The following is a 22,272-nucleotide window of genomic DNA, read 5'->3' as shown; positions in this document are numbered from 1 at the left end:
TTTGAATCAGTATTCTCTCTCTATTTCTTACTATAGACACTTTAAAGATACAAATAGTGGGAGGATAGGAAAAGACATTCCATGTGAACAGTCAGCAGAAACAAGTTGGAAGGGTTACAAAAATACCAGGCAAAATGTACTTCAAAGCAAGGAATAGTGATGGAGATAAAGTAGGAAACTTGACAATGATAAATGGGTGATATGTGAGAAAGGAAAATTATAAATGTATATGGGCCTAATAATAAGGGTTTCGACATTCAAAAGGCAAAAAGCTGACAGAAATAAAGGAAGACCTCTACAGTCACAGAGATTTTAACACACCTCTTGGTAATGTAATGTAAAGAGCAACTAGATCTCCTCTACCCCCCAAAACATCAGTAAGATAGAACTGAATGGTGCTGTCAGCCAAGCATAACGATTTGGAAACAAAGAACCACAAGGATTCTAAAATAAGGAGAGAGGGAAGGGAGGGTGAGTTGGTTAGGCATGTATCTGCCTCTTCTTCTAAGCTAGATCTTTAAGGACTGTTCAAACATACTGACTAACCACACTTATACCACAGATCTGAAGAGAAAGACAACAGAAGAGGTATTGAGTTTAAGGAAAGAATGGTCCATCTTTTATTTATACAGCTTTCAAACCCAAGTAAGCTTCCAAAGCCTTTTTTACATGCATGATGTCATTCCATCCTTATATCCCCTTTAAAAAGGCAGCCCCTATTTTCTTATCCCCATTTTACAGATGACAAAATCAAGCTGAGGCAGACAAGCAAAAAAAAAAAAAAAGGCAAGTTTGCTGCTAGATCAAAGGGTAGACACATTTTCAGGATCACATGAGTGACAGTAGGAGTGCAGTGACTTATCACTTTCTTTCTTGTAAGTATATTTTCTCAATGTGCTCAAATGTACAAAGCATATGCATAGGAGATATTGGCTCCTTAGTTAAGAAGCTATACAGTAGTTCTGTCTTATCAGCAAGGACGTTGAAGACACCCAACACGTGCCGCAAACCGTGTAAAGGACCAAGCTCTGGGTAAGCTATGATTTTCTCTATACATACATGCTTATGATAGAGTTTAATTTATAAATTAGGCACAGTAAGAAATTAACACTAGTAATGATATAGAACAATTTTAACAATGTACTACTGTAATGCAAGTTATATAAATGTGGTCTCTCTCTCTCTGAGTATCTGACTGCACTGTCCTCACCCTTCTTGTGATGATGTGAGATGATACAATGCTGACGCAATGAGAGGAAGTGACGTGAATGACCCAGGCACTGTGATGTAGCAATAGGCTGCTACTGACTTCCTGATGGGTTGATCAAGAGGAGGGGCATTGGCTTCCAGCCTCCACACCTCAGGCGACCGTGGATAAATGAAACCGAGGTAAGCAAAACTGTAGATAAGGGGGGGATGGCTGTGTTTTTACATACTCCTTAACCCTAAGATGATATAGTCAGACACCAAGTTGGACCCAAGAGAACAAAGCTCTGAATGTTCACCCCGTATGTAAAGAGCATCCAAAAATGAACACTCCTTGATGGGCTTATTGACAAACTCAGGAAGCATTGACCATACTCCTCGTTACGCACAAAAACTCATCAAGTTGTGGTTTAGAAACAATTTCTTTTAAAATTTTGTTAATGTTTATTTACTTTTGAGAGAGAGAGAGACATACAGAGCATGAGTGGGGGAGGGGCAGAGACATGGACTCTGAGGCAAGTTCCAGGCTCAGAGCTGTCAGCACAGAGCCTGATAGAGGGCTCAAACTCACAAACCTTGAGATCCTGACCTGAGCCGAAGTCAGACGCTCAACTGACTGAGCCCCCCAGGCGCCCCAGGATAAGAGTCTGCTGAGAATATGTGGTTTTACTCTTCCAACGACCAAAACACAGACTTTACAGGTCATCTATTGATTTTAGAGGACAAGTCTCAGAGTAGAATCACTTTGTTTCTTGGCTTGAACCAAAATATGTTTAAAAATAAATATACATTTCAAATATATAGGAAATACACATTTCCCACAAGGACTGGTTATTTAAATATCATAGTATCTGTTTTATTTACACTCTTCTCCATGTTCCACTGAAGCATGTTTCTTTTAGGTACATGGGAGACCATGTCATTAAGGCTAATGGTGGTTTTGTTATCTGGGGGAAACAAAATACATGAACACCAAGGAATATTTTTCAGCTTCCCGGCAAAATACAAAAGGGAAGAAAAGTGATTTGACTTTTTAGTTCCAGTTGTTTCCAGTTTTTTATATAAGTTCAGTGTTGCTCAGATTTTTAGAGAACCGGAGTGAATAAAGTGCAGAAGTCAGTCACTACTTTCTATTTAAAGCAAACTGCCTTTTTACAAGTCATACGACTTTTATTTTAAAAAAAGAAAAAGAAAAGGAAAAGAAAAGAACATGGGCCAGTAGGCCCTCCCAGCAGGTGGCCCGGACCGAGGGGGCCTGGGTCCTGGCCTCTGCCACCAGCCTGTCTGCCGTGGCCGCCCAGTGACGCCAGGGCTCACGCCATCATGAGCAACAGACCCATCTGATCGTTATGTCGCACACAAGCTTTGAAGGAACTATAGAAGAGTAACCACTCAATTACTCTTTGTGGCTTATTTTTATTCTTAATCAATAACCTGGAAGTGAAGTTCTCAGCCCAGTATGCCTTCAGGGGTCCATCTACTTCCCCAGGAACACCTACTGAAGCAGTGGCAAGGTGGCATGTGTTAAGATATGTCACTGCTTCTAAAAACAGTTAGGAGGAGACAGGCATGAAACCCAAGTTCTGATGTGCTTCAGTTCTCATCTGATTATTCGACTATGAAGAGGTCTTTGGAGTACACAATTGATGTTTGGAAAGCACAAGGTGTCAAGATCAACATTTTGATACTATAAAAGCAGGCTAAGTTGCATGAATGTCTAAAAGTGGCTGAAAAGTGAAGACTGCATAGTTTTCCAGCCTAAGACTAAGCAGGGAGTGGAGTCAACCATGAACGTGCATTTCAGCAGAAAGGTGATAAACAGAAAGCCGAGCAGATAATATACTGGCTTATGCTAACTTCCAAACAGACTGAAAAATTCAAACTTTACCAGGGTAAGAAGAAATGCAGTTAGGTGTGTAGATCAGCCCAGAAGAACCCATGACCATTAAGTTTCTGTGGATCTTCTGAACTGTTAAACACCTGTTATGGGACCACTCTGGTTCACCTTTAATTTCAGTAACTGATGGATATTTTTCACCAAGACACTAGGTTTGGCAGCCAAAATATTCATGTGTTGATGAGAATCATAAAACTAATAATTTAATGTTAATGTTGCTAATTTATGAGATACAAAATGTACAGTCCTTGATTCTGAAAAGGCCATTTAATATCTTATCCCAATAACTCATGCCAGAAGGAAGCGAAAGGAGAAAGCATTTGGAATTGCATTAAAACAGAAAGTTGAGAACAATATAAAACACATGGAAAGAAAAATCAAAGGCCAATAAATACTTAGTCTACATGAAATACAGGAAAATAGGAGAAAATACTGAAAGTACTTTGCTGCACCATGGTAATCCATGGTGGCCATGATCACTTCCTAGATTATTACTCTTTGGATACTTAATTCAATTGGCCTTAATTGCTTATAAAGTGTGCGACACAATTAGGGAGGATTTGTCTCTAATTTAGCTCTGGGAGAAGCAAGAATGGATGGAAACTCTAATCACAGACCACAGTAGATCATTAGAGCAATTAAGAACACAATTTCCAGTCTTGAAAACCTGTCACACAAGTCACCTGCTAGCCTTTGGAGCCAGGTTTCAGACTTGCAAAAACTTTGGGGTTCTTAAGGGCAAGTGAGAGCTCGTTGAGGAAGGAAATAAAGTGGGAGTCCCTTTCAGATTTCTTTGACTCAAAAATGACAACAATGGTAAAGTGAGGTTCTGGGCGGGTTAGGAAGTAGGTGCTCTGAACTTTGTCATCATAGAAGTGGACCACTTTCTCCAAGCTGTTCAGGTCGGACGTGCGGTCTGTCATGATCATGATGACATTGGGCCAGTGCATGACCGGCCTGTCGCTGGGCAGAGACACCACAGCTGGATACTGGTCCACACCCTTAGGGGCTTCTCTGTAGGAATGGGGGTGGTGATAGCCGTGACCCTGGAAGCTCTCGGAACCTCGGTTGTCAAAGATTAAGGACACATTGGCAGCATCATACTTCCTGATGAAGCTGGAAATCTTTCCAAAGAAGTCTGGGTTGGCTTTTGCAGTCAACGTTTTCATTTCTGAAGGAGTCGTTTGTCGGCTCAGTGCCTCGTGAAAGTAAAAGCTAAACTTGGCAAGAAGCATGTTTTTGAGTTTCATCAGCCAAAGGAAAAGGTGTGGGGGCTGCACGGCCTTCTGAGACTGCCCTCCAAACAGATGTTTCTTGGTCTCCCGCTGCTTTTCAAAGATCTGGCCCCAAGTCTGCAGCTTGGTGTGAGCACTGTGTAAGTTCACCAGAGACGGGAGGAACTTCCACTCGGAGACCTGAGCTTGGGCCTTCAGGAGATGACTCAGGACGTCCACTTCCAGCTGAAAGCTGCTTTCCAAAGGACTGAGGATGGGGTGGTGAAATCTAAAGAGGAAGGGAAATTCATAGGAGTAAGTGGAAATGTTACTCCACGCGGACATTTTCTACCCTCAAAACAACACACTGTGGCCAGACACATAATATTATGTTTGGGGGCTTGGGATGAAAGATTGAAGGGCTCCAGGCTGATTGATTTAAAAAGCTGCTCTGACATAACCTCACCATCTCAGAGTTATGTCTGCATCTACTCCTCCTGTGGACACAGCCAGACATTCAAACAAAGCGTGAGAGTCGGGGTTACCTTCCTTTCATATACAAAGAAATTAAATTAGCTATACTTTTCTCCTAACCTGTTTTATTTCTTCTGGGAATTATATAATTCACATAACCATCAAAACAAGGCACCCTTTTTTTCAAGATGTAGTCCTAAAGAAGCAGAGGTTAAAAAAAAAAAAAGTCACTAAAACATCTCTTAAATGTGTACACAACACATATAAACTTACTTAATGTGCACAGTAACTCCACAAGGTATTATGGTAACTTCACAGTAACTCCCAAAGGTAGGCCCTTATTCAATCCCAGTCCCCAAGTTTTCTTCATATTTAATGTTTATTTATTTTTGAGACAGATGGCATGAGCAGGGGAGGGGCAGAGAAAAAGGGAGGCAGAGAATCCGAAGCAACTCCACACGGTCAGCCCAGAGCCCGACGTGGGGCTCGAACCCACAAACCATGAGATCATGACCTGAGCCAACATCAGGAGTCAGATGGCTTCACTTACTGAGCCACGCAGGTGCCCTTCCTTCATATTTAATCACAGTTAAAAACAAGGTGGTAGCTAGATAAAAAACCATCTAATATTTCAATATTTATCTGTTTTAAGTTGGATGACTACTCACTAACTTAACTTTATGACTCCTGGACTGCTACCTGCTGTTTGCACAGTATGTTTTCTACTTGGCTTGTACCAGTAATACTGAGCAGTGGGAGGGGAGAGGAGTGGGAGCACGTCCCTGGGGACGGGGAAAAGGCCACGTGTGAAGACCCTGAGGCAAGTGAGAGCATGACCCTTTTCCATCAGTACCTCTTTCTGATGCTTCGGGCTTTCTGTGCAGTCATTTCCTTAGAAAGGTCCTCTCTGTTCACCTCCAGGCCAGTCAGGTGACCCCAATTTACTCTTCTCATTTCTTAATACCTGTCTTCCATGTTAGTAGCTTCATTGCATAATTTGGCAGGCAAACTGGAACATATGGTCACCTTTGCTTTGAGCTCCTCCCTGAGGACAAGTAAAAACTGCCTACTTCCTACACTGCTTTATCTCTGAAAAATATGACACAGAGGAGAGATTCAGTAGACGTGGTAACCAACTCTATTACCTGCCAACTCAGATTGGCAAAATCTTACTTTCTGTCTCATTGATTCTCTTGTTTGTGATCTACATAAAATTCTGTAACGATGGCTAAGCAGAGTCCTCTCTGTATGGACCACGGAGAGCGTTCTTGTTCAGTCTTCTGAGAAATGCCCAGGGCTGATTAGTGTGTGCCTGGCCTGGTGACTCTCCTTCTCAAGGAGCCAACACCACGCCCTTAAACGCTTCTTCGAGACCCAGAGCAACTGCCAGTGACCCTGATGTCAAATATGTGGGCGAGATCTAGCATTTACTGGGCATATCTTATGCCCCAGGCATCATAGGAGATGACTTACAGGCCTGAACCCACATAAGTTAACTGCTTCACCATCAACAAGGCAGAGCCTTCTCATACAGCTGTTTTGGCCACAGTTGAAGAGGAAAATGCTGATTATCAATTAAAAAGTCAAGAAGGGGCACCTGGGTGGATAAGTCAGTGACGTGTCCAACTTCAGCTCAGGTTATGATTGCATAATTTGTGTGTTCAAGCCCCATGTCAGGCTCTGTGCGGACAGCTCAGAGCCTGGAGACTGCCTGGGATTCTAAGTTTCCGTCTCTCTCTGCCCCTCCCCTGGTCGCACCCTGTCTGTCTCTCTCAAAAATAAATAAACGTTAAAAAAAATTTAAAAAGTGAAGAAAAATCATCACAAGTAGACCTAGAGTTTTAAAAAATCCATTTAAACATTAGAGGGATTATTAAAGATTAATTAGAGAGTCCATATTACATTGAATATTTTAAGATAGAAACTGATTATCATGGGATAAGTAGGATGTACATATATTATTTTTGTCTCCATCACCAGTATTTTACCTTCAGTATTCTTCAAGAGGAAAGCTAAAACATGGGTGGAAGGTCTTAGTCTAACAATACATTGAGGAAAGCTAACAATACATTCAAAGAATCAGAAAGACAGGGGCACCTGTGTGGCTGAGTCAGTTAATCATCTGACTGCTGATCTCAGCTCAGGTTATGGTCTTGTGGTTCATGTCAGGGTCCAACCCATGTCAGGATCTGAGCTGACTGCGTGGAGCCTGCTTGGGATTCTGTCTTTCCCTTTCTCTCCCCCTTCTGGCCTGCACTCTCTCTCAAAATAAATAAATAAACTTAAAAAAAAAAGTATCAGAGAGATAAACCAGACTTTAAATCCCTACCTAGCTCACATGCTTAATTAATAATTTTTAAAAAATTTTTTTTACTATTTATTTTTTGAGAGAGAGAGTGTGTGTGAGTAGGGGAGGCAGAGAGAGAGAGAGGGAGACACATAATCGGAAGCAGGCTTCAGGCTCCGAGGTGCCAGCACAGAGCCCGACGCAGGGCTTGAACCCACAAGCTGTGAGATCATGACCTGAGTTGAAGTTGGACACTTCACCGACTGAGCCACCCAGGTACCCTGCTTAATTAATAATTAATTAGCTAATCTGAACTATCCAAAGATTACACATACACACATACACATACACACATACAAGCCTACTATAGCACATCTCAAGATCTTTGAATTTTACGAAATGTTCCTACTACCTTAGCCTTTAGGCCCTTTGACAGTTAATGACCATAAAGCGTCACAAGATTCTATAATCATGGGTATCGAGAAAATTTGCCAAGGAACTTGGAACACAGTAAAGACTGTCAATAACAAGAAAATGGTATGAGGCTGAAGAAAATTCTGCCACAAATAACAATACTCTATTTTTCTGCTTCATTGGAAATCACTTATATCCAACATTCTCTTTGAAAGAACATGAATTTTCTGTACTAATCTTCAGAAGGAATTCTGAACAAGCTCTTCCATAAACATAAACTAAAACTGTTTATGTGTTCAACATTTATTAGGATGAATGTGAATTTCAAAGCTATTTTTCCTCCTTAAGAAGGGCTAAAAATTCATGTTAATGTTATTCTGCCAAGACTTTGAGATTAGCATTACGATGGATCATTTCCCCATTTCCATTCTGTTCCGTGCCTCGTGCCCATTTACAACTCACAATATAGGGGAATCTGTTAAATTGTAATCCAAATATACACCTCAGCTATGGTGGCAAGCTTGGAAGAGTCTGAATACAGAATAAATTAACAACTATTTGCAAAGAACATCTGCTCTAAAAAAAAGCCAAAAAATAAAGAGAGAAAGGGAATGGAGAGAGGGAGTGAGAGAGAGAGAGAGCATGTGTGAGAGAGAGAACTCTCTCCTTTACAAATCCACATCAAGGAATTCCTTCCAAAAAAGTATGCAGGTCCCATGCATGTGAGAAGTCAGATTAAAACCATTAAAAACAAATCTGTAGCACAGTGTGAATGTATCAAATGCCACAGAACTACATACTTAAAAATGGTATATTTCAGGGGTGCCTGGGTGGCTCAGTCAAGCGTCTGACTTTGGCTCAGGTCGTGATCTCACAGTTTGTGGGTTTAAGCCACAGACAGGTCAGCTGTGCTGACAGCTCAGAGCCTGGAGCCTCTTCAGATTCTGTGTCTCCCTCTCTCTGCCCGTCCCCTGCTCACACTCTGTCATTGTCTCACTCCCTCTAAGATAAACATTAAAAAAAATTTTTAATTAAAAAAGTAACATTTGTATTATGTATATTTTACCACAACAAACAAAAACCTATAGTCTCTTCTCATTTAAAACTTTTACTACTTGGACTCCTGGTTGGCTCAGTTGGTTGAGCATCCAGCTCTTGAATTTGGCTCAGGTCGTGATCTCATGGTTGTGAGATGGAGTCCCACATCAGGCTCTGCACTGAGCATGAAGCTTGCTGAAGATTCTCTGTCTCTGTCTCTGTCTCTGTCTCTCCCCCTTTGTTCCTCTCCCCTACTCAAATTCTCTCTCTCTCAAATTAAAAAATAAAAATAAAAAATAAAGCTTTTACTAGTTTTTAGATACAAATACATTGAAGATATAAAGATGCATTAGCCAAAGGTCTGCATTATAGGACTTTCCATGGTAGAAGGAGGTGCTTATAAATGGATACCACAGGAAGAAATACATCTCTTAGGAGAGATACAAAATAAAGTAAGATTTTAGAAAAAGAAGCAATTTCTTTTGGTTGAAAGATTATGCAGCACATAAGGGAGACAGAATTTGAATTGAGCCATGAAGCTTAAAAAGCAGGTAGAATTTAGCCACATAAAGGTGAGGGCTTAAATCTCTGGTCCCATTCTTTTTTTTTTTTTTTAAGTTTATTTAGAGAAAAAAAGAGAGAATTCCAGGCAGGCTCTGTACTGTCAGCGTGGAGCCCAATACGGGGCTCAAACTCACAAACCATGAGATCACAACCTGAGCCAAAACCAAGAGTCAGATGCTCAACCATTGGGCCACCAAGGAGCCCCTCTGGCCCCATTAAAAAATTTTTTTAAATTTTTTTCAATGTTTATTTATTTTTGAGAGACAGAGAGAGACAGAGCGTGAGCAGGGAAGGGGCAGAGAGAGAAGGAGACACAGAATCCAAAGCAGGCTTCAGGCTCCACACTGTCAGCACAGAGCCCGACGTGGGGCTCAAACCCACAGAAACTGTATTGTTGTTGGTTTTGTTCATGAAATTTTCAGTGGGTGAAAATTTACCATGTTGAACGATATACACACAACCATCTGTTAATTTCATTTATCATCCCAAAATTTTTGAAAAATTTGAAAAAGGATGCAAGGCCTAAATAAATCATAGTTCTGCCCTATTTCAGATCAAAATACCATGCTCCCTAAAATGCAAACAAAAATTTTATGTAACTCAATTTAAAAAAATGTTCTTTGGTGCACCTGGCTGATTCAGTCGGTAGAGTATGTGATATGAGTTTGAGCCCCATGTTGGATGTAGAGATTACTTAAAAGTAAAATCTTTTTAAAAAATTCTTTAAAATCTAGCTGTAAAATCATAAAGGATATATGTCACTTAATGATATATTGCTACCACACTAGAGGGATTTTTAAAAGCTGTCTAGAATGCATAAATTGCTTACTTCTTTAAAAGAATTACTTCTCAAAATTATACTCTTGATTTAGGAGAGTAAAAATTTCGCAGTTATAGCCTATCTTCTAGTTTTATTTTAATGATGAAACAGAAAAATTAGCCAGAATCTTCTTTTATGCCCACTGTATAACACAGGTAGGTAAATTCAAAACGAAGTCTACAGAATCAGAAACTGATGTTTCTTTGGGAAAACAAAAGAAAACAAGTTCTACCTCTCCTTAGAAGTATTCAAGGAACAGTAATGATAAGGGACCTTGGGACCAGCTGAGGGCAAAATACAGGCTGACACACACCCTGTGCCCCCTCCCCCCCACCCCCCAGCCCCCCAGATGGAATATGTATGATATTTCCCGGACCCTCCCGGCTGCCCAAGAACAAAGGAAAGGAGGTTAAGTGCTTGCCATGGTGAGGAGGCAAACTAAGGCAAATGAAAACTTAAACTCCCTTACTGCCTACAGCCCACTGACAAGTCCTTGAGACCAGCAGAGTGACCTTCCTCTAGGAGCGTGGCTGCTTTAAGGATGACAGGTTGCTGGGGGCAAAACAGAATCTTAGTTTAACATTATCCCAACCTCGAGGATCCCGTAAGTCAACTTCCTTTATCTCAACTGCCCCAAGATAGATGCTGGCAGTCCTGCTCCAAGCCTAGGGCCTCCTGATATACATCTAAAGGATCTCGTGGCTGAGGTTTTATTAAATGGTAATAAATGGCATTTCCCTAGCAACAGCTAGCCCCTCAAGGTCCTGGAAACCTTGTTTCCAAAATTGCAAACAAACTTACTCTATCCTTGAACGCCCCCCAACCGGAGGGTGTGCCATGAGTTACCACTCACGACCCATGGGTCCTGTACCCATGCTTTAATAAAATCACCTTTTGCACCAAAGATGCCTACAAGAATTCTTTCTTAGTCACAGGCTCTGGGCCCTACTAATCCCCCATTGCCCCAAAACTTCATCAGTAGATATCCTGATCCTGCATGAGCTAAATTCATAGTTTTTCTTCTAAAGGGCACACACAAAAAAACCTCATGTTAATTATTCAACTTGAAATGCAGCATTATAACTGACTGTGATTCTGAAGGAATAATTTACATTTGCTTAATTCTGTAATAAGTTCACCAAAAGAGAAAACCTTTAACACTGTGCTACTCCGGACACAACTGACTTCCAAAGAAAAGAAACAAAAGATGCTTCTCATTCGTCTCTGAAGCAGACTGGACCTTGCAATCACTCACACAGGATCTGCATCTCAAATCAGGGCCAGAGGTTTAGACTCTATGATATACATCATGCTTGTTAATTTTTTAATACAAAACATTTCATCACTGGAAAGCTGAAAGAGTCACACGATATTTTATAAGCATTCTGACATGAATTGGATCTATTGGGACAAATAAACATTCCCTGAAAGATAAACTGGATCTTTTGGGAAAAGGATTAACTCTTTCAATACAATAGAACACCAAAATATGAAATATTTCTCTAGAACACTGGAGCCGTGAAAGAAATGTGTTTTGTATAGCACATGCCCAATCAAAAGGTCTACAGAAAAAAGGATATTATTCTGGCAAAGGGGAAATTATGCTAATGTATACCTAAAATAATTCCACTTCCCCCCATCAACATAGTATACAGAATTTCAACTTTTCAGAATTTCTTTTTTTTTAATAATACATTTATTTGTTAATAACACTGAAGAGAACTTTGGAGAATTTAAAAAAAATTTTTTTTTAATGTTTTTTATTTACTTTTGATACAGAGAGAGACAGAGCACGAGATGGGGAGGGACAGAGAGAGAAGGAGACACAGAACCAGAAACAGGCTCCAGGCTCTGAGCTAGCCGTCAGCACAGAGCCCGATGCGGGGCTCGAACCCATGAACGTGAGATCTGACCTGAGCCGAAGTTGGCAGCTTAACCACTGAGCCACCCAGGCGCCCCAACTTTTCAGAATTTCTTAACCAAGGAATTTATGTTGTTCAAACTAACGCAAGGCTTCTAAATCAGATAATTTTCAGGCGAGGATGTATCTATAGTCAGAGTCTATTAATTAGATAAAGGCAGCACGGGTGGAAGATTGAGGCTGTGGATGAAAACACCTTGACCTTAAGTGATACTGCAACCCAGATCCATCAGACTCCATCCGTATCCACTCAGAAAGATGAGGGGTATAGCCACGTCCTGCCCAGAGAGCTTCAAGAATGAAAGCAGGACTTTTGCAGCAAAGGGAAGAAATGGCCAAAGCTCTGGGAAGTGGAATGTTTCAAAGAAGGTTCAAAGATCACAGATCTTGGGGCGCCTGAGTGGCTCAGTCAGTTGAGCCCTCTGACTCTTGATTTTGGCTCTATTCACGACCCCACATTGGACTCTGCGCTGATAGCATGGAGCCAGCTTGAGATTCTCTCTCTCCCTCTCTATTTCTCTGCCCCTTCCCCCCACCTCTATAAATAAATTAATTAAAATTTTTAAAAAAGATGATAGATCACAAATTTAATGAAATAAAAATGAAAGTAGTTAAATAGTAATTATCATTCCTAGGAGACACACACACACACTGTTAAGGTTCCATACTAGTATATCCCAGTGTTGGTAACTTTCTCTTGTTTATCCAAACAATTTTTTCATGTAGACTATTTTCAGTATCACAGGAAACTTTTAAAACATACATGTTTCCGGAAAACCAATCCAAAATCTTACCTTCTTGGGGTACGTAGTGGGGAGGCCCACGTATGGTTCATTTTCTTAAACTTCCCAAATGGTTCAGCAAACCACGTTCATATTAGCATTTGGGAATCACCATATGAGATCTCTTCCCTTTGAGAATATTATCTCCGACTGTACTTTTGTTTTTGGATTTCAAAAAATTATCTTATTTAAAAAAGTACAAATCAGGTTTTAGGAAGAAATAAAGTATATCCAAACACAGAAAATTTGTTAGCATATAAAATTTGTTTAAAAAAAGAAAATGTGTATTTTTATATGCAAAGACTCTCTCTCTAGAAGGGTAGGAAGAACCTGCTGACAACATTCAATGCCTTTTAGGAAAGGAATTAGATGAAAGACTTCTTTTGTACTTTATAAATTTTGAGCCATATTAATGTATTCCCTAGTAAATATAAATAAAACAAAACTTTTAAATGTCATAAAATAGAAAATCCATGACAATAAAAAATAACTATAGAGGACATTTTGGGAACAACTGGAGAGATCTGAATATGGACAATTTATTGCGGATGGTAGAAAATCAGTGCTGAATTCCCTGAGGAAACTGTGTTACAGTTTTGTATAGTTCTCGGAAAATATAACCTGAGTATTTGGGGATAAAGTGTCCTGATGCTATAACTTCCGCACAATGTGGGGGGAATAGAATTCTATACAGAGAGATATAAAGCAAACATGGTGAGATTTTAATAATATGAGTCCAGGGAAAGGATGTTTGTGTTTTATTGCACGGTTTTGTTTACTTATTTATTTTGAGGGAGAAGGAGGGAGGGGTGGGTGGGAGGGAGGGAGAGAGAGAGGGAGAGAGAGAGGGAGAGAGAGGGAGAGAGAGGGAGAGAGAGGGAGAGAGAGAGAGAGAGAGAGAGAGAGAGAGAGAGAGAGAGAGAATGAGAATATCTCAAGCAGGCTCCACACTGTCAGCGCAGAGGCTGACACAGGGCTCAAACTCATGATGCCGTGAGATCATTGTTTTGTATTGTTTTTTAATAATAGCTTTGCTATTTAATTCATATATATATATATATAATATACTTTAAAATTTTTTTAATGTTTATTCATGTTTCAGAGACAAAGAAAGAGCACAAGTGGGGAAAGAGCAGAGAGAGAGAGGGAGACACAGAATCCAAAGCAGGCTGCAGGCTCTAAGTTGTCAGCACAGAGCCTGATGCCAGGCTCAAACCCATGAACGATGAGATCATGACCTGGTCCAAAGTCAGACACTTAACATACTTTGCCACCCAGGTGCCCCAAAATACATTTTTTAAGGTATAGAATTCAATGGTTTTAGTATTCAGAGTTGTACAAACATCACCCCTATCTAATTTTGGAAGAGTCTCATGATCCTGCCCTCAAAAGAACTCAATATCCATTAGCAGTCACTCCCCACTCTCACCTTCGCCTCTAACCCGACAACCATTTTCTGTGTCTATGAATTTGTGAGCTACAGTCTGTGTCTATGACTTTAGCTATTCTGGACATTTCCTATAAGCAGAGTGATACACTACGTGATCTTTTGTGACTGGTTCACAGAGCATTATTACTCAAGGTTCATCCATGCTGTAGCATGTGTCGGTACTTCATTCCTTTCTACAGCTGAACAAAAGCACCCAATGCTTCTCCAATTGGGTATTGCTTTTTGGGAAGGAAGTGAGCAATACATTACATGTAGCCAGGCTAATTAAAAAAAAAAGTAGCAATTGCCTTCAAAGACAAGTTTTCCAGCTGATCAACACCTTTAAAAAAAATTAAATTGGCTACAGATAGCTTTTTGACTATCAAAAAAATTCAAGTATGCCCTCCTCAAAAGTACAGATGCCTGTCTCCACTAAGGAAGTTAAAAACAAAACCCAAACTATGCCACAGGCACTGAAAGCAATTATAAAGGAGTTTCCCACACATGTGAAGTAATGGTTACATCAGAGGAATGAGGGGATAACTCACCAAGGTGATTACTTTGAAAGGGACATTTGTTTGAATAATGGTTTGTACAAAAGTCACATTATTCTATACATAATTCTCTTGTGTGAACTCTATAATAAGCAGCAAAATCAGTTATAATACATGTTTTTTTGGTTAGTTTTTAAAAAAATTTTTTTAATGTTTTATTTATTTTTGATACAGAGAGAGACAGAGCATGAGAGGGGGAGGGACAGAGAGAGAAGGAGACACAGAACCGGAAGCAGGCTCCAGGCTCTGAGCTAGCTGTCAGCACAGAGCCTGACGCGGGGCTCGAACCCACGAATGTGAGATCTGACCTGAGCCGAAGTCAGAGGTTTAACCGACTGAGCCACCCAGGTGCCCCTTGGTTAGTTTTTTTAACGCTTACTTATTTTTGAGAGACAGACACAGAGCATGAGCAGGGGAGAGGCAGAGAGAGAGGGAGACACAGAATCCGAGGCAGGCTCCAGGCTCTGAGCTGTCAGCACAGAGCCTGATGCCAGGCTCAAACTCAGACCGGGAGATCATGACCTGAGCTGAAGTCGGACACTTAACCGACTGAGCCACCCATGTGTCCCTATAATACATCTTTTAAGGATTACTCCACTCGTGGTCTTTGGCCATTGTTTAGAGAAGTATCCACCCAGCATGGTGTTAAAGAAGCCCAAAGAAGGTATACCTGGTGCTTAATACGTATAAAATGTAAAAATAACTATTTCTCCACTTCACAGTTATTTAAGGATAGATTTCCTGAGTGTGGGGCAAAGACCTGGTCCGTGTGGGAGGGAGACACTGTCACGTCTGTCCCTCCTCACCTACGCTCACCTGGAGCTGTACTTCTTGAGGATGGTATCCAAGAGGGCAACGAGCTCTTCCGCGTTGATGAACTTCTGCGGGCTGAGGGTGTACATTTTCTCGTAGAAGTCCGCGATCTCCATCCGGGCCTGAACGAAGAAGCAGAGCTGCTCCGACAGGTGGGAGAGCAGTTCCTCCACGTGAGGAGCGGTCCCACCCAGCGCCCCGCGGCCTGTCACCACCTTCTTCAGCTCGTTGTGCAGGGAAGTGTAGATGGTGCGGATGGAATCCTTCCTGCTGAAGAAGGACTGGCCCCCTGGGTAAGCAAATGACAGTAGCGTATGACAAGTAAGGAAGAGAAACCAGGGCAAAACCTCTCCCAGCCTACTGCGCTCAGTGAGTTATCATCATCTGCCATATTCTCTGACTCATATGATTGGAATTTAAATATTTTGTGATTCATAATTTCACTGAGGAATAAGAAGCGAATGCCTGGTACAACTCATCAGTGTAGCAGCGCACCTGTGGATGATTTCCTTACCCACACACCGATTCTCCCCCACCGCAGTTCAATGAGGATTCACATTTATTTCAGAGGGTAATTAACCTAGTAAGTGACATCAACCTGGATCTAAATAGCCCTCGCCCCACATAAATATATTTAAAACAAAAAGGAATACCCAATCAGTAAACAGTGTTGTTATTCCTGATAAATCAGAAAATTTTATTTCGGCATTAGAGTTGCATTTTCCTTTGAATCTTATTAAGCCATGTCAGAAAATGGAAAATACACATATGTGTATCTCTCTTACACAAGAACACAAACTTTTGGTGTACCAGGGGAAAACAGGAATCTTTAGTCCTTTTTCAAAAGTAATCTCTGTGCCCAACATGGGGCTTGAACTCATGACCCTGAGATCAAGAGTCTCACACTGAGCCAGCCAGGTGCCCTGAAATCTTTGGTCTCTTGACAAGGTTGATGCTATAGGTTATAACAAAATAAGCACCACACTATGAATTATTAAGAGCAGGAAGCAATTATAAATAACTGCTGGTGTAATTCAGGGGTTCTAAAGCAAATCAGAAAGGAAAAAAAAAAAAGACCAAATACATCCGTTTCAACTGTTAAAAAGAATCAAGTGACATAGACATCATTTCCTTACTTCTGTATTAATACATGATTAGCTCTATTTCTAATAATTATAGAGTCAGCTTCTGCTTCATAGATGTTTTCTTAAGCAATTCTGCACCCCACTAATGGGTCACAGGTAAGACATTAGGAAAATGAAAAGAAATAGGGCAAGTTTAAAACACAAATTCTCAGGAATATATAAAAACCTCAGAGATGGGTGACAGTTTAAGTTTTCTGCTGATATACACAGAATGCTTTAACAAATAAATTTATCACTATTTTAAACATATCAATTAGGAGTGAAAATTATTCATCAAGGGATATGTAAAATAGCCCCTTAATAAACGAAACATCTCACAACGCTGTTTTTAGTTTAGGCCCCGTTTATGTTTCAAGAAATGAATCTTACATCCCTTCCTCCTACTGTGACTACCTTGTCCCAGTTTACCCATGACTTTCCAGGTTTTGGCAAAAGAAAGCCTGGCTTCTCAGAAAACCCTTAGTCCCATTGTTCTGGGGACCTCGTCAGCCCTGGGCAAACCCAGAAGGTTGGTTACCTTACCTACTACTACTTCCATAAACTACTAATACTTAAAAAATGTTTTCTTCAATATACTGCCTAACCAAACCGATGAGTATTCAAATCATTCCTCCTACTAATAGCAAAAACCATGTGGTACAGGAGGACTGACCCCAGCACTAACATCCCACACAGGACTGTACCCTGAAGGATTTGCCTTCCTTCCCTGCCTGTATTCAGTCTAACTTGGCAGATTTTGTAAAGCAACAGTATGGACTAAATAGACCCCCATGCCCAAGTTCAAGAATAAAATCTCTTAAGTGAAGAAGGCAGTAAAGAGTACCACACAAAATCCTTGGGCTGGCTCAGTCAGTGGAGTGTGCGACTCTTGATCTGGGGATTGTGAGTCCAAGCCCCATGTAGGGTGTACAGCTTACTTAAAACCTTTAAAACAAAAACCTAAATGCTCTGGAAGTCCAACTTAGTTCCAAATTTCAGCTTCTGAATTGATAAGCTGTGTGATGTGCACATGACTTAGCCACTTTGAGCCTTCACTGTTGTTTTTAATATGCAGCCAGTAATAGAGCTGCTAAGACGGCAAAACGAAATAACATTTGGTATATGATGTTCCTGGAGCCAAGCGCACATTCCACAACACGAATCCCTTTCCCCTCCATTCATACCTGATATAAGAAAACTCTAAACACTAAGTGAGCTTCTAAAACTCTATGGTAAATTGGGAGCTTCTCATACTGTAAAAAAGAATAGCTCTCTCTTTGAAAGATAGCGAGATGACCTCAACTGTGTACACACCTCCACTGTTAAACAACGTGGCCTTGGTGGAAATTTTAACTTGGTGAAAAAAGGATACTTTCCTTCATTAGATTACCCTTATTCTGATTATCTGACCCCTCAGATTACCTGAGGGAGTGGAATCACCACATAAATCCAAAAATACCATGAAAAGCGTTATCAATAAACATCGATCACTAGTATGTGAAACCAAGGGAAGTGACACTGTAAGGAAGGGAGAGACCACCAATGCAGTTCTTTTAAACAGGTCTCTGTTCAGCAAGCTGTCAGGAGCACAGCCCTACTGCTGACTACCCGGGTTGGGAATATCCTTCATACTGGGAAACAAGGCAGCACAGACACCACACGCCTTCCTCCTTTCAACTTTTTGAATTTATAAAATATGGTTATTTTGAATTATGGAAATGCATTGAAGGCTCCATGTATTGAATCCTCATTATTTCTCAAGATTTCAATGGGCCATCTCAGATGATAAAATTTCATGTAACAAATATATTAAAGGAGTATATATGACATCTAATTGAGTACTTTATTCCACAGCTTCTTGTTAATGATCAGTTTATAAGCATCAGTTCTCAACTTAAGGCATTTTCTACCATGCTAAATTCTAACAGCCAGAAGTTGAACAAACTCTCCAGTAATGAAACAAAAAGGGAGAAAAGTATGACCTAAAATCCTCCAAAGGCATCGAGATGGCATATTTTAAGCATTCCCCAAACAGGTATATTCTCTCCTCAAAGGAAGGAGAAGGCTCCCAGATAAGGGCTCCACGCAAAGTTGTTCAGAACTGAGCCAGTACAGGAACTGAGGTCTCCCTGTCAGGCCTGTCCGTTGCCTACAGTGTTCGCTGGCATGTGCATCTATAAACAGGATTCACTGCTCACGTCTCTGATAAACACGAGTCCTGAGAGTGAGGTCAGAAAGACTCACTTTTTCAAACCATGTTTTAAATGTTTAAAAATACACATAAAACTTTTCGTTTTGCTTTTTAAAGAAAACCATACAAACATTCTAATTAGCAAAGTATTTGAAGCACATGGACATATCTTAAGTGGCAACACAAAAAATCTTTCCCCAAGGTTTTAAGAAATGGAGTCAACCTAATAATCACAAGATCATATTCTAAGCATGTTGATATCACAAACACTTCATTATCCAAAAACTGTAAGATATCTGCAATTTAAAATTTCAAATCTGTAACCTACGTTTACTATACTATACTATGGGAAGTAAGTTATGAGGCACTGAAATTAAACATCACATTTTCGGAAATTTACTCAGAAGTGACAGATCACCTGGGAGCCTGAACCATGCCTGGGCATGTTTCATAATGTGAATTGCTCCTGGGTCAATTTCAAGTGCAGCCTTCATGTTCATCCATGCAAGCTGGGGGCCCATGCAGAACTAGTCACACGACCATTTCACAGAACCAAGTCAGAGACAGTGATGGCCTCACACATGCTCTTACACACAGGGCAACTAGTTCTGTTTACCAAAACACCAACCAGACACATACAACTTAAACTAGGAAAGCAGATTTTTAAGCTGGGGTCCATAAATAGGTTTTAGGAAATCCACTGAACCCTCTCAGGTTACATGCAAAATTGTCTTACACATATATGTTCCATATAAAAGTCCATGGGTTTCATCAGATTCTCATAGATGAACTTTAAAAAGCTAAGAATCATGGCACTGGGGTCAATCATCATTCTTCACAAAGTGGGGAAATCTAGAAACAATGAAAGCTGCCAGAAAATTACCCACTTTCAATTTTACAGCCAGAATCCTCTGCATTTCTAAATATAGTTGACCCTGAAACAGAGCTGGGGGTGATGGAGGAAGCTCCCCTAACAGAGTCAAAAATCCGAGTATAGCTTTTGACTCCCCCAGAACTTAATTACTAATAGCTTATTATTGGCTGGAGGCCTTACTGATAACATAAACAGTAGATTAACACATATTTTGTATGTTATATGTATTATGTACTGTATTCTTATAGTAAATTAGAGAAGAGAAAATGTTAAGAAAATCATAAAGGATGAGAAATTACATTTACTGTACTGTATTTATGGAAAAACTCCATGTATTAGTAGACCCAGGCAATTCAAGGCTCTAATGCTCAAGGGTCAACTGTATATACAAAGTAGACTTAAAGTATAATATATATGCCAATTTCTTATAAATCACATGGGTAAAAACACAATCTGACAGTTCAAAAGCAGGTTTTCCAATCTGTCAACTACCTACGCCCACGAGCACAATTTGCCAATCCATAGAAAGGGGAATGTAACACTGCAACAGCAACTGCAAATTTGTGAGATGTGCCACTGTAAGAAGGGATGGAAGGAACACACAAGGTGAATCTATCTGACCAGTGTTTGCCAAAAAGTACACATAGTAAATAACAAGTCATTATCTGAACTGCTAAGGCAGGAGTTAAGATCTCAGAAAGCCCTACCACTTGGGTGTTTGCTGAAAGCAATATGTACATGGCCACTATCAAGCAATGTAAGGAAACTAGGAGTTAAAAATCAAAATGGAACCTGCACTCAATTTTACCTTTCTATTCTATATTGTATAAACGTTCTTCACTCATACCTGACCCTGTGCTTCTGATAATGAAAGGGTATTAAAAAAAAGGCTAAAATACTAACACAACTTCGAAAGCTATGGGATTTATAGTATTTTTGTTGATAATTGTTAGTAGTAATATATTGTATGCATAGCCTTTGGCTTTCACATATTTTATGTCCTTCTGATCTACTCATACTAATTGTTTCTATAGTGAAAAATCAGTTGAATCAGCTCTTGCATCTTATTTTCAGGGGCAAGATTTATGACGGTGTTTATCATTTTCCCCGTAAGTCCCCTCTTGCTAGTGTTAGGCATATTTCTTGCCTTTCCTGTCCAGTATTCATTTCCTCATTCATTAAATATTTATTGAGAGTCTAGGAAGAGGGGACAGGACTCCATCTGCAACTCACAGGGGGGCCTTAACTTTAAGAGGCCGGATAAAAGTGTTCGTTAATTCTAACTAGTTTGTGTTGCCAAGTTTTGCTCCTTTGGCCACATTGTCACTGGTCAGAAGAGTGAAGACATACAGTTTGCTTAACTTCTCACTTATGGCACCAATCCATGCACTGAGCAAAATGGATACACCCATCGGTTTGAAGCACAGCCCTGAAAACAACATCCACCCGATCGGCCAATCTATCAGCAGCAGAGGCCAGTGGGCGGGGTTTGTGGAAGCCAAGGGAAGGAAGGGAACGGTGGGAGAACTGGGAGTGCCAAGTTGAGCCTGAGGCTAGGAGTGACAGAGACCGGGAACCCAAGCCACTGCCGATCGGGGAATACACCCCCTTTCCTTCCTTCTCAAAGGGCACGGGGTGGGGCGGGGCGGAGGTACCTAGTTTTTGCCCCAGGTAGGTGAGGCTGTGATAGACCTTCTCGGCCGCGGCCAGGTGGGCCAAGGCCGCCAGCAGCGACAGCCAGCTGCCCCCCGCGCTCTTGTTGGCCTCTCGTTCCTTGTCCACATTGTCCTTGGCCTTGTCGTAAGAGAAGATACCCAGGTGAGAGAAGAACGTCTCCAGCACCGCCTGTTCCACCGGGACCGGGGCGGCCAGCGGGATAGACTCCCCCATGCGAACTGCGATCCAGCTCCACCCACGTGGCTCTCCTCTCCCTCGCACTTCCGGGTTCTCAGGGATCGTGCGCACAAGCGTGCGTGCGCGCGCGTGACCGCCGCAAGCGGGGAGCTCGTGAGCGCGCTGCTGCCTGGACCGCGCCTGGGCCTTAGAGGGGACACACCGGTAAGGGCCAAGGAAGGAGGGAGGTGGCCCGTCTTCAGCTCCTGAGCAACTTCGGCGCTTCGGTTCCCGTAGTGCTGACTATTCGGAGCTTTAGGGCAGAACGCGAGACGGTCAACTCGCTGCTCCGCGGACCTGCGTTCTGAGGTGAGCTGAGAGGCCCCTCCCTGTGAGACTGCGTCAGTGCTGGTGACGTCACGCTTACTTGACGTCAGTAGTTCTCGGTCTAAACCTCTGGCCGGGGCTGGTCTGGGGCCTGAGGGCTGGGCGCGAAGATGAGGCTAGTTGCTGGAACTGTGCTTCTCACAAGGAGTCAGTTCTCATACCTTTTAGAGCGACGCAAGCCAGTGGCGTACAGTACCTGATGCTGGTAAAGGTTTATATCTTATCCCCAGGTTTGAATTTCACCCAGTCGCACACCTTGTCTGAATTTGCACCTGTATCCTGCGTAAGGCATCTCAGGTTCGCGCTACAGATCGGCTTCCAAGCCGAGCTCTTCAGCTTGCCCACACTACCCAAACTACGTTAGGCTTCCTTAAAAAGATCTCCCAAGAAGGATAAATTAATGAAACTTCTGTTGAAGGTTCTGAATTGATGCCCCTTGTCATTCATATT

General features: G+C 41.3%; 1 protein-coding gene and 1 long non-coding RNA gene across 5 annotated transcripts in view; one reads left to right on the top strand and one right to left on the bottom strand.

Moving 5' to 3' along the window:
* The first annotated feature begins 1,145 nt into the window (after positions 1-1,145).
* Positions 1,146-22,272, top strand: part of LOC115303548 — a 126,067-nt gene continuing 104,940 nt past the window's right edge. The window contains exons 1-2 of one of the 4 annotated variants that reach the window (XR_003914118.1): positions 1,146-1,389; positions 15,323-15,706. This is a non-coding gene — a long non-coding RNA (uncharacterized LOC115303548). Of the gene's footprint in view, positions 1,390-15,322; positions 15,707-21,429; positions 21,805-22,272 lie in introns of those variants that run through there. The other 3 variants (XR_003914119.1, XR_003914116.1, XR_003914117.1) reach the window with 3 other exon arrangements.
* C10H12orf66 (chromosome 10 C12orf66 homolog) lies at positions 2,038-21,793 on the bottom strand. The gene is made up of 3 exons (XM_029953342.1): positions 21,258-21,793; positions 15,417-15,702; positions 2,038-4,606 (listed from the first exon to the last, which is right to left on the bottom strand). The coding sequence occupies exons 1-3, from the start codon at positions 21,490-21,492 to the stop codon at positions 3,790-3,792; spliced, it is 1,338 nt and encodes a 445-aa protein (XP_029809202.1). The 5' UTR covers positions 21,493-21,793; the 3' UTR covers positions 2,038-3,789.

This window comes from Suricata suricatta, chromosome 10, assembly GCF_006229205.1.
Source record: "Suricata suricatta isolate VVHF042 chromosome 10, meerkat_22Aug2017_6uvM2_HiC, whole genome shotgun sequence".
NCBI classification, from domain to species: Eukaryota; Metazoa; Chordata; class Mammalia; order Carnivora; family Herpestidae; genus Suricata; species Suricata suricatta.
Note: the sequence above shows the minus strand (reverse complement) of the source record. Positions and strands in the feature narration are given on the sequence as shown.

Excerpts from the sequence above, each read along its gene's own strand:
- C10H12orf66 (XM_029953342.1), bottom strand. The coding sequence starts at position 21,492 with ATGGGGGAGTCTATCCCGCTGGCCGCCCCGGTCCCGGTGGAACAGGCG. Across the intron at positions 15,703-21,257 it reads CTACCTGGGGCAAAAACTAG|GGGGCCAGTCCTTCTTCAGC; the intron begins GTACCTCCGCCC and ends TTGCTTACCCAG. Across the intron at positions 4,607-15,416 it reads CTCAAGAAGTACAGCTCCAG|ATTTCACCACCCCATCCTCA; the intron begins GTGAGCGTAGGT and ends CTTCCTCTTTAG.